Source organism: Conger conger, chromosome 2 (assembly GCF_963514075.1).
Source record: "Conger conger chromosome 2, fConCon1.1, whole genome shotgun sequence".
Classification (NCBI taxonomy): Eukaryota; Metazoa; Chordata; class Actinopteri; order Anguilliformes; family Congridae; genus Conger; species Conger conger.
In genome coordinates, this window is record NC_083761.1 from 52,972,555 (window position 1) to 52,985,668 (window position 13,114).

The following is a 13,114-nucleotide window of genomic DNA, read 5'->3' on the forward strand; positions in this document are numbered from 1 at the left end:
CTCCTATTTTTTGCTTTGGTTGCCATGACAAAGCTCGGCGAACAGTCACGTCCATCCCAGTGTCGTCCTTGGTCAGCTTTAATTGCCTGGGCTTAATATTATCCGCATCTACGAGCTCCCATTTCCAGTTGGTTAAACTGCTGGCTTAGATTTTTATTTACCCCCGGAGTTGAGCTAACGCAAAACACACGTCTTCAGCGGAGGCCTGGAGATGAAGGGTTTTCAGCGGGAAGCTTTTCTGCAAGCCTGCAAGGGTAACATGAGTGGTGAGGCCATATCACCTCCCGTCTCGCTGAGTCGGTGTCACCGCCCGGAAACACCCGGAATGACACGGAACAGCTCGACGGCCCAACAGGTGGTCCTGAACATCGAAATAGCCACGGACCCTTCACCTCGCTCTCCAAGGAGGAAGAGAGCATGCTGGGAAGGAAGCCCGAGACAGCCATTCAATCTTGTTGGGTCTTGTGATTGCCATTTCTCAGGCCAGCCAACGAAGCCCCTCTATAAAAGAATAGCTCCGATGATTAGGTCGCCTCCCACATCAGAGATGTGTGTCTGGCCAAGCAAAGAAATTAAGGCTCTGGCGTCGTAAGACCTGGCTCCAAGCTACAAATATTTCTAATTAAATCTTTTCAAGGAAAGAGTTCTCGTACATTTTTCCGTCTATATTGAGTTTAAAAACTAAGGAATGCACAAATATAGAGATATTTTGGACCATGTCACATTCTCTATAAATATAGATATACAGTATAAGCTAAAAATCTGCATATAATATCACAGTATATCTTGGAATACTTCAAATGTCACAGCACTATCTGATGAAGAAATGACATCATCTTCGGATACCTCCCACATGATATATTAATAATATTATCTGACCAACAGCTTAACGGGAATCTAAAGCAATAACATGTGGGAACGTTTAAAACAGTGAGCTAACACGTTGAGCTATCATCCCTCTAAGCATCAGGGGAATTATTATCATCATAAAACACCTATAATGAGATATAAATTGATCGGAATTATGAAGAGAATCCTCTCTGACTGGCACTGTATAGTATGTCGAGAGCACGTCTTTAAGTCACCTACAGTTCACCATGCGTCAAACATTGAAATAATAACCACAAAATTCCTTCCTGTAATGCAAATAGGATCCCTCTTGACAAAAAAGGCACACGTTCTCACATTAGTCCAGATTACCTGCTATTTTCTCCGCTACCCTTTTCATTTCTTTCACGTTTCTGTCTCAACCTGTGACTCATCTGCTGTGACAAAATGGTGGATTTGGACTGAAATTACAAATGAAATGAGCAGAGGATTCAAAAGCTGCCCAATGAAGGGGGGCCTTCTGCTCATGACCTGAATAGTGAGAGAACGAGAAAAAGAGGCGTATGAAAAAGCCCCCCCCCCCCCACTCTCCTCGGGTCGGTTGGTGAAGACGAGATAATGATCTGAATATGATTCGCAGAAATTGTAAGGGAGCGATTTAACGGCTGTAAAGGATTATGCAGTAAAGGCGACACGCGATTAATCCGGCCGCGACAAAAGGGGTCCGCGCCGGCTCCCAGTACGCGGCAAGATAACGACATCAGGAACGTTTCCAGGACATTTAATCCTGTCATCTGCCGCATTCCGGCTTCCACATTAAAGCCACGGCTCCCAGAGAGATAAAAAATAAAGAATAATAATAAAATAAAACGAATACAAAATGAAGCGGTAAACAAAATATTCCATTGTGGTTTTTGGAAGGAGGCTGTTTGAAACCACTGGTGGGGTAAAGTAATGTGAAATTGCAATCGTCTTAAGTAAGAAAACAGAAACCATTAAAAGCTTGGTGCGTCTCAGCGGTAGAACGGACCGGAGTGCTTTCCGCTGCGTTCCGCGGGATGAGGTCACACAAGCAGACCGAAAGTAGCCTAAAGCTGAGACGCAATACTCCCGGAGCAGTGTATCTCAGAAGGCCTCAGAACAAAGCCTTTCCGTCAGGCCCATCACCCCTCACAAAATAATCTGCTCCATTACGATGTCACCCAGATTAAAATTAGCCCCCGAAGTTCATCACTTCCATCATAGGTGTGGAAATCCCAGAGTCGCAGCCTAAATCAAAAGAAATTGTCACACCTCGGATTTTCTCAAAACCGCAATATATAATAATTGTTCAAGCAAATACTTAAGGCTGAGAAAAACTAAAGCACCCGCCTAACTACACAAAAATCTTAGCAAAAGAACATTTCTAATATTCAGTTCTTCTAACAGGCGCGATTTTTCCACGCTAACGATACTTAGCACGACAACCAAACCTTGCCAAGGAACGCGGCAGAGAGAGGCAGCGAGAAGCTAAAGGCAACAAACCGAAAAAGTGAATGAAGTGAGCCGTTTTAAGAACAAAACAATCTGCCCGTGAATAAATCACAGAAAGAAAAACAGAGGCGTTAGAAAGGACCGCCGGCGGGAGGGGAGGGGAGGGGTGCGGGAGCTGGCTCCCTGGCGGAGGGTGGCCAGTGGAAGCCCTCTGGTATTTTGTTTACAGGCGCTGTGTGGCTCCGGCAGCGTGGCAGAGACAGGACAGCCCACAATTGACAGTGGCGTCAAGATTCCAATCAGGGCCGCGTCTGCAGACACGGGGATAATTTGTGCTGGAAGGCAACCTTGGAAGAGATGCTGGAGGAGACCCAGAGGAGTGTGTGGGGTTCGGCGAACACGTGTGCGCGCACACACATACACATACGCACACTCACACACATACTCATACCCACACACAAACACATACCCACACTCACACACATACTCATACCCACACACATACACATACGCACACTCACACACATACTCATACCCACACACAAACACATACCCACACTCACACACATACTCATACCCACACACATACACATACGCACACTCACACACATACTCATACCCACACACATACACATACACGCACTCACACACATACTCATACCCACACACAAACACATACCCGCACTCACACACATACACATACGCACACTCACACACATTCTCACAGTCACACACATACACATACCCACACACACACATACTCACACTCACACACATACACATACGCACACTCACACACATACCCACACTCACACACATACACATACTCACACTCACACACATACACATACGCACACTCACACACATACCCACACTCACACACATACACATACCCACACACATACAGAAGTGCGCACACATACACACACCCACATACACACAGACACACACACACACACACACACACACACAAGGGCGCACACACACACATACAGACACATACACACAGACACAGACACACACACACATACACAGACACACACAAATGCACACATGCACACATACTGTACACACGCACACACACACATACACAGACACACACAAACGCACACATACACACATACTGTACACAGGCACACACACATGCACACAAACATACTCACATGCACACACCCAGACAGCCACATACATCTACAAAAAATACACAAACTAACATGTGAGCGCATGCATAGAGATCTATACAGTACGAACTGCCTGGGCACCGTGCTGTACTGCAATACACGCACATCACGCATCTAAATGTACTCTACTGAATACATGGCACTGTACATTTGCATCGTTTTAAGATCTAAACCACGCATTATAGCAGAAGAACAGAGATAAATAATTAATTCCCTTAACTTACACAAGCTTCTAACAGTATAACACCCCTTCCTCAGTGAGAAACTGATGGATGATTTTTTCCATATAAATATGAAGCATGTGAACCTACTTATCACATTTTAAGTAAATCTTGATAATTTAATCTATTCTTAACCCACTGTTTTGGGGGGATTCTACTTGAGACATATAGAGTAACACATAAAAGATAATTACGCTTATTAAACAGGTTACTGCCCTGTCTGTTTCCACAAGTGATACTGAAATGTAAAAAGGTAATAACATAATGATGCAATATTATAGTTAATTCAAGAAATGAACAACAGTCAGTTGGGCAAAATCAGTGGCACAAATAAAAAAAATAATGCCCTCTCTTTCCTAATCAGAACACTCATGGAAATTGTGATGAAACTTTTCCGAAACACATTCCAGAATTGTAGCAGTTACTGCACGTAACAACAACAGAGGGTGCGCTCAAGTCAGAAATAATAATATTGTTTTTATGTCAGATAACCTTGAAGTGAAACTGATTTTAGCTATTAACTTTAGGAAGTCTCTCCCAACAGCAACTGTTGTAAACCCTACTTTGTTTTTTAAATAAATAAACAAGATTTTGCATCACTCAATGGCTTGACTGTACACTCTTTATAGAGGTGGCAATGTTTGAGTGACATGTTTATCTAATCATGTTGGGTCTTATCACTCATAAACCAAAGAGGTCTGCTCACAACTTTAACCCAACATGCATACCAGACAAATACAATAAAAGGCAGCTCTGCCCGAAATGATTAACTGAAAACTACAGCATAGCTACTTGGTCTTTGAAGGCATCACTCACTTCAAGAATTAAAAGCATTTCTACAGATGGTCCAATTCATTCAACCACCTGTGAAGGTAAGTCTGCTTTCATTTGGTGGAAATAGCCACATTTCCAAGAGCTTGGTGGCACCAACCCATGCTACTGTCGTCAATACGAACGTCTTGAACTTCAAAGTTGACTTCTGGTCGGACACAATGCCCTACTGTGCCTTGCTGATAGATGTTTGGGTATGACGAAATGGAGTCCACTCACACAGTGCACGACTTCACGGTGTACAACAGCAGGGCGAGAGACTCCGCTGCGTTGCTGGCATTTGACTTTTCTTTTTCTTCTCCGATGATGACGCCGAGCTCGAGTTATGGATTACATCATGAAAAGACACTGAGACAAAAGAGCCTAAAAGGATAAAGTCAACAGTGTGGCAAATGGGAGGCAGGCGGGTGGTAGCGCTCGGTTTGAAGTGACGTTCGAAAATCCCGATTTCACGCATGTGTGTGACCTAATCTTTTAGGTGTGTGAGAACATGTGGGCGCTGAGAGCCCACGGCCATGCGTCGGACAGGTGGGGGGTCGGGAGGAGGGGGGGGGGAGGCCCGAGCACCACCTGTCTCAGCCCTGAAGAGGCTGGGCAGCCACAGAGGGAGCACTACTCCCTCCCTCCCTCCCCCGACCTCCCCTTTCTGACCGAGGAGCCAAGATACAGGAGCCCCAGTCATTGGTCCCCGGGCCAAGGCCGGGGGGGGGGGGGGGGGGGGGGGGGGGTTAGCATCGCCGCTCACCGGACTTGAATGATGTCATCGCACTTGGCCATCAGGCAGCCCCCATTGGCCGGTGTGAGCCGGTGGAAATTCCTCCTGACACACATCTTTAATCGACAGCCAAGCTCTCCCCGTGCCACGACGCCAGGCCCCCGAGGCCTACTTTCCCGCACGCATCGCAGTGCACTGGCAGCAGGGGGGATCCGATTAAGCCCAACGCTGGCATCCTCGTAATCCTCCTCCTCCTCCGCTCCGTCATGAGCCTGCCTCTTCTCGAGACGCTTATGAGAACCGCGCTCCACGGCGGCTCCGCTGCCACTCACACGTGAGGCTGTTTCATAAGCCATCTGGGAGAGCCCAACATGGCTGCCCGTGAGCTGGAGGGAGAACGTCTGCCCACCTCTCTTTTTCTTCTTTTCCACTGACAGTCGTTTTTAATTTCTGGAGTTAAAGCTGAGAATTTTGCTCATTTACCTCATTGTGTGCGTTGGAAGCGTCAGCCAACCGACATGTTGCTAACTCAACCTCCCAACAATCTTATTAGTTCATGCAGCACTTTTTTTTGTTCCGTAGGGAGGGGGGAATGGAAAAGGCGACGCTTCACAAAATTCTTGATATAAAAAAAAATTAAAAATACAAAAAAAATGAAACGAAACACACACATACACATACACGCATACACACAAAAAATGGCCAGTGTGGCCTTTCCAAAACAATCTCAGTTTCTCCGCCGAAACACTTTGGCATTCGCGCTCCTGCTGGGGAAGTTCTGAACCAGCAGAGCCGCAGCCCGGCCAAGCCACTTCAAAGCGGCCGCCAGCCGTTGGTTTAAAACAAGCCTCTCCGTGCTCCAAAGGAAAGTCAAGGAGCCAGCGATCTCCGCGCCACTCGCTCATTCTTCTGCTATTGTAAATACACGCATATATATTTATATACGATTTTCACACAAAAAATGGGGGAAAATTGAGGACTATGTTTCCAACTGAGCAGACAGGGGTCCCTCAGACCCTATTAGCCGCCCCCGCAGTCTGCCCCTGTTTTTTCAAATCTTTATCGCATTCCAGCCGAGAAAGGGAACTGAAGAATGAAGTGGCAGACCACCTAAAGACAAAACTGTGGAGCTTTAGAAACCGCAGCGATGCCGATCTCCACTAATACAGCTGTCAACTCTGTCCAAAGGCTTTCATTTACGGGGGGGAATAGACAGGGAGAGCGCTGTTCAGGCACCACTTCCCCCTGTTATAATGAGCGCTAACACAGAACCGTAGCGCCGTTTTCTCTGCTACCCGCAGCAGCAGTAACAGTGGGAGTCCAATCCCGCTCTGAACTACACATGGGCAACACGCAGCAAAAACGATTATTTCGCAAGAGAATCGCTTCTAATCGGCAGCAGAAATTAGTTCTTTAAAACGGAGATGAGGAGAGATCGCAAACGTCGATGTCAATTAACGGTAGTTAACGGGAGTTCAGCGCTATAGCCATGGTTTTGGCAAAGGGTTAGCGGTAGCCAAGGCAACAGTGATTGTTGGAGGGAAAGTCCTTGAACTTTTAACAAATGGCTGTGAAATCTATTTTTCTGACTCATCATTTCATTTCCTTTTTTCACTCAGTGGAAAGAGTGATACATGTCAGTGAAGTGTGTGAATGTGCTGTCAAATGTGCTAAAGTTACCGCCACGAAAACCAAGCCTTCGATATTACGCCCCCAAAAATGTAGCAGAAAAAGTCACCAGAAACCTGCAGCATTTGCAAATAAACAAACACAAATATATATATATATATAAATATATATATATACACACATTCAGTGGCTTCAGAAACTATTCAGACCCCTTCACTTTTTGCACACTTTATTGCATTGTAGATTTAATTTTAAATGGAGAGAATTCTCATTTTTGTCCATCAATCTATACTCAATAACCCACAGTGGCAAAGCAAAAACATGTTTTTAGAAACAAATGTATTAAAAAATCAAAAACTGGAATCTCTCGATTACATAAGCACTCATACCCTTAAATAAGTACCTTTTAGAAGCCCCTTTGGCAGGAATTACAGCTTTGAGTCTTCTTGGGTCTCTACAAGCTTTGCATCCACCACTCATCGTAGGGGCAGTATTAGCCAGGTGATGAGCAACGTTCTGAAGACATAGTGCTTGAAGTTTTGCCCCAAATTTTTGTCTCATCAGAACAGAGAATCTCTTTCCCCATGCCCTCCAAGAGTCCTTTAAATGCTGTTTGGCAAAAGTGGGCTGTTATATGATGCCTTTTACTCAAGAGTTTCTTCCATCTAGCCACTCTACCATAAAGGCCTGATTGATGGAGTCCTTCAGAATCTCTGAAAGAGTGGCTGTTGGGTTCCTGGTCATCTCCCTGACCAAGGCCTTTCTTACCCGATTACTCAGTTTGGCTGGATGGCCAACTCTAGGCCTGGTGGGTCTTCTTCCACAAGCCACTGTGTTCCTGGGAACACTCAAAGCTTAAGAAATGGTTTTATATCCTTGCCCTGATCTATGCCTTGATACAATGGAGAGAGCTCCTTGGACTTCATAGCTTGATTTTTGTCAAGAACACACCTTATATACACAGGTGTGTTCCATTCTAAACTATGTTTAATCAATTTAATTTGCCACAGGTGGACTTCAATCATGTTCTAGAGACATCTGAGTTAATGAGGGAGGTCAGAGGAGAAGGGCCAGACTGGTCAAAGCTGACAGGAAGGTGACAGTAACACAAATAACCACACATTACAACAGTGGAATGCAGAAGAGCATTTCTGAACACATAACGCATCAAACCTCTAAGTGGATAGGCGACAGTAGCAGAAGACTTAAGAAGTCTAATAAATACCGAATAAAGTGCTCACTGAGTGTAGTTCTATTTACAGACTTTTTGCCACTTGAAAGATTTATTCATTCTCCCAATTTTTAGAAGGGCCTATTAGTTTCTGTTCATACTCAGCCCTGCAACCTCATCTGTCAATTCAGGAGAGAGCGGACAAGCACATGCTATCTTCTGAAATCTGTCCTGTCGAGCTTCTGCCTCTCTTCACTCTGCAGATCAGCAACTCGGTTCAGACAGACGATGAATAAGAGGTGGGCGGTTAATGTGCAGCTTGTGCAAGCACACTCTCAGTGCCCCATTGACTGAGACTAAGAGGTCACTACAGTTCTGCCGCTTTATAATGAGTAATATTCAATTTCATTCAATTCCATTCAATCTAGTGCTTGTCACAGAGATTTAAGCTTTACAGAGTAAAGGGGGAAACACCAGGTAGCAAACACAAAAAAGATCACTTATTTAATCAATATTACCTAATGATATTAAATTTGGTGATTAAAAAAGTAAAACACATTTGTAAATACTCTAGTTACACGTATTTCTGTATTGCTATTCAATTACTATTGCTATCTTTATAGGTTTCAAGCATTTTTAAAAACCTTCATGTTTAAGTACGAACAGGTTCTTAAAATAAATAGACCAGGTTTAAAAAAAAGTGTGAAATCCTTTCACCAACTGAAATGAAAATTCCAACTGGCCAACGCATGTTAAAATGAGAGAAGGAGCAGACAGCTGGCTTGACGCAAAACGTCACAATACCCTACTGAACTGTGCTGGCTCATTAATAAGACAGTGCCATCCTCCTGCTGGCGGACCACTGCTAGCGCTCTCTTCGCGATGCTCATTTTCACCCCAGCACACAGATGAAAGAAAAATGGCAGCATTTTTCCACCAGGGCGGTAAGGCGAAACCTCATTAGCATTGGCGAGTATTTTGCGGTCTGAAACCCGTGTCTCGTGACTGCTTGCGGCGGCGTCTTTCGACTGCGACGAGAGGCCGAATTGTCTCCAAGCAACAGCGGCGAGGCTACTCTTCGCGCAACCGTCCGACGCCAGCGCCTGCCAATCCGCCGGAGCCGAAGGGACAGTTCCTCCCCCCGGCCCTCACGCCGCGTGGGCACCGCGAAACGGCACGAGACACCGCCCACGCTCAGTGAGCTCACTGCATTCCTCACAGCTGGTGGCATTTCTACCAGCACAGCCCTTTTCCACAAAGGCATCTTTTTTTGGCTCAACTGCACCGATCGCCCTTGTGCTCCAAGTCTAAAACCTTCCACCAGTTCACAAACCTTGGTTATATGCGGTTTCTCCCCTTGTCTGGGTATGTGTGTGTGTGTGTGTGTGTGTGTGTGAGTGTGAATATGTCTGTATGACAGCGCAGGGATGTGTGGTTGCCTGTGTGTGTGCACATGTGTGTGAGTGTATATGTCTGTATGACACTGCAGGGGTGTGTGGTTGTCTGTGTGTGTGCATGTGTGTGTGTGTGTGTGTGAGTGAGTGTGCATTTGCATGTACTGTATATGTGTCTGTATGTGTGTGTTCTCATCCCATCATATTTTCAGTTCCCCAATCAGCAAAAGCTTAAATCACATTTAAACGGTACCTAGAGAAATCACATTGAAATGGCACCTCCCCAGAGAAATCATTATTTTAATGTAGTGGGAGATGGGAATGCATTTGTGTATGGGAATGAGGTGTGGGACTCAGTGTTGAAGAAATGCCCTTCGCCCTCAGCGATTAGCTGGATTAATCATGAGGGATAAGTGAGCAAAATGAAGCTTCTATTCCCAATGGGGGGGGGGGGGGGGGGGGCTTCTGATGAGACAGACTCCTCTTACAGTCCCAGAGGACAGGCCCTCCCAAGAAGACCAAAACACTGCAGCACAGCCAGGGAGCCACCAGAATCCCCTGACATAGTGCTGTCACTTTTCTTCAGGGAGTATTACGGCATGTCAGTCAGTGTGTGTGTAACCTTCCGCCTCACAGGCCAGGGGGTTACACTGTACAAAAAGGGTGTTTGGATTGGCATTATGTAACTAGTGGTTAACATTAATTAATTGATGTAGAAATACATTGAAGTATGGAATTAACTTTTAATTTGTCAATGTATTTGTTAACTACCAACTAATGTATTAATTACTTTCATATTTATACTTTAGCAGACCATAGGATAAACAGACTACTTAACCATTGACAAATACATTAACTGTTTCAATAACATTCTAATATGAATGTCGTTTTTAACATGAATTAAAGATGTACAGTACAAATACATAAACAAAGCTGACCAGCATAACTTTTGAGTAACTAGTTAACAACTACTACATTAGTTCAAGCCAATTTGTGTAATCTTATTGTAAAGTGTCACCGACCAGGGACCTACAAAGCAGGATTACTGAGTTAGCTGGATAACTGCTTTGAGTAAATCACAGGTTCCCCACAGCAGATATGACCTAATCCCCATTTTCACACTAACTGATAATTCACATACTAAGCTTCTGTCCAAGCCATTTCACTAATGTCTCTCTGGTGGGACTAAGGGCCCCTGCATCCTGGATTCTGTGCTTTCCCTCATATGTTTTATCCAGAATAGGAATCACCCTATTGTGTGGTTGGTGCAAGCACAGACTAGAGTAACAGCTCTGTTTCCACTAATTAATTTAAACAAAAATAAAAGCTGTTAAAAGTGTGAATTTCAGGGTTAACGCATTTACAATGTTGGACTCATTGAGAGGACAATTTCTTTAAGTGAAACTAATTCTCTTGGCTGCAAAGACAGAAGTACAGAGAAACTAACTACTAATCCATGTCCAATTCAAAATACATTGACCAGCCTGTCCAGCAATCTGGCCCATAATCTTGGGTATGTTTTTGGTGGCACATTTGAATGAAAAAGCTATGAATTCACCATGCAGTGAATATGCTATATACTTTATACAGTACGGGCCACTCACATTATGGAAAGCTAGTAAGCTGCAAGTAGTGACAGTTATTTACTACGTATATCCCCAAGCACTTAAGAAGACCATTACACCTATTTTGTACTACTCTTAACATTACTATGAGTAGCCTACAAGCCATCAGTAATAAATAAGATATTTGACACATTTATATGAGCCCTATATAATGCTGCTTTCCTGCCTACTATGCCATCTCAGTTATCTGAAGTTATCTGAACTCCAAAGTAAAGAAACAAGTCTGCACTGTGAAAAATAAACACTGTTGCTATGAAACCATTGTGATACATTTCCAGGCAATGGTTGAACACAGCATTGTGTCTTTTGAACTCAAATTCAAGTAAACCAGTTTTAAGGTCCTCCCTCTCTCTCTATTCAAAGCATGAAATATATGTATATTGTTCTCATTGCAAGGTGGTGGTTTCTCACAGAAGGCAAATTAAGCAAGTTGGCACTCTATCACTGTTGCTAAGTTAGGCCACAGAGTTCTTGGCTGTGATTTAAAAACAAAAGTACTTCAGACACAACAGTATAACACCAAGTCCAAAACATGGGGAAAATGGCCAGTATGACAAGTTTGTTGTCTTTTATAGTGCACCTCACAGCCTAAACAAAATCACTGAATTGTTGCAAGAAATGCTAGTTTCAAGTCTTGTGATATGAGTTGCAAATGGAAGCCAGATTTGATCCTGATCATTCTTGGAGAAGGAATTATGTAACCTTGATCGGAGTCACAATTTATTAGAATAAAAATTAATACAAATATGGGGCTCTGTGGTCCAAGTAGAGAAAACAATAACAGCACCAACATTATGAAGAGCATAAGGCACAAATAATGGGAGGTTTGCTAAAGGGCTTATAGCCAATTATAGTGTTCACAATCCAAACCCAGTGACTGCCAAAAGTTTCACTATATACTAACAATCTGAGTGAGATTATACACTTTACAAGAGGTATAAACCAGTATTAACATACTTTTTCTGATTAGTGTGCTGTACAAAATGCTACAAAAGATTTCATGAACAGTCTAAATGTTCCTGACCTAAATCCTATACCATATGTGTGAAATTAATGATCCTCTTTAAATTCTTATTCTATGTGAAAAATGTTGTTACACACACACATATACACACACACACAAACACACACACGCACACAAACACTTACTTCTTCTGCTGTGCCTCCTTCCTATCAGCAGACCCCAGGCTCTGTAAAAGACAGACAAACATAACTTAAAGCATTGACCAACAACCCAGCAGGCCAATTAAAGAGATGTGGATGCAGACCAGCACTATTATAGATTCTATGGTGTTACGAATGGAAACAGACGATTACAGTACATTTTAAAACCTAACCTGGAGGCATCATGGCTACCTAATATTACCTGTTTTTTATACAAAACTGTAGTGAGTGCCGTGGTGTACTATAACAGCAGCACATCCGCCTGTCAGGCCAGGTAGTCAAAGCTGGGCAATGATACTTTCACCCTTATGTATGTAGCTTTGGAATTAGTACAAATACTACTACTCAAGAAACCTTACAAGACAGGTGGAAATTAAAATGTGGGAAAATCTGTGAGAAACATCTCATTTTAGAGCCTGAGGTAAGTGAAAGCTTGACACCTGTATGTGAAAAGTGCCATCAGAATCATCCACAAAGAAATCTGAGATAAGAATAAAAAAATAGTATATTTTCTTCCATTTTATACAGCTAAAGAGGGTAAAAATAACCCCACACAACACCTTTGCATGCAAAAGTGGTACATGACTTTTGAAAACATAGCATAATGTTTATTTTACAATTTAATCTCACCAAATCATACAATATCACAATGAAAAGAAAGTTGTGAAAAAAAATGAAGGTTAAACAAAGATTGTCTTGATGCTGCAGAACAGTATTCCATCATCCAGTACAAGAATCATACAGTACAAAACCATATACAGTATAAGCAATCACTACCACAACATTGAAGTGATGAATATGTTATTTTCACATCTCAATCACTGATATATTGAGTTTACAGTTCACAGTTCATTCAGACAGATGAGCGAATCAGTGTATTAC

General features: G+C 43.3%; 1 protein-coding gene across 1 annotated transcript in view; it reads right to left on the reverse strand.

Moving 5' to 3' along the window:
* The window catches only part of LOC133121256 (ankyrin repeat and fibronectin type-III domain-containing protein 1), a 161,234-nt gene that overhangs the window by 50,158 nt on the left and 97,962 nt on the right, over positions 1–13,114 (reverse strand). Inside the window, exon 4 of the mRNA XM_061230462.1 lies at positions 12,218–12,258. Coding sequence (XP_061086446.1) covers positions 12,218–12,258 — 41 coding nt within the window. The remainder of the gene's footprint in view (positions 1–12,217; positions 12,259–13,114) is intronic.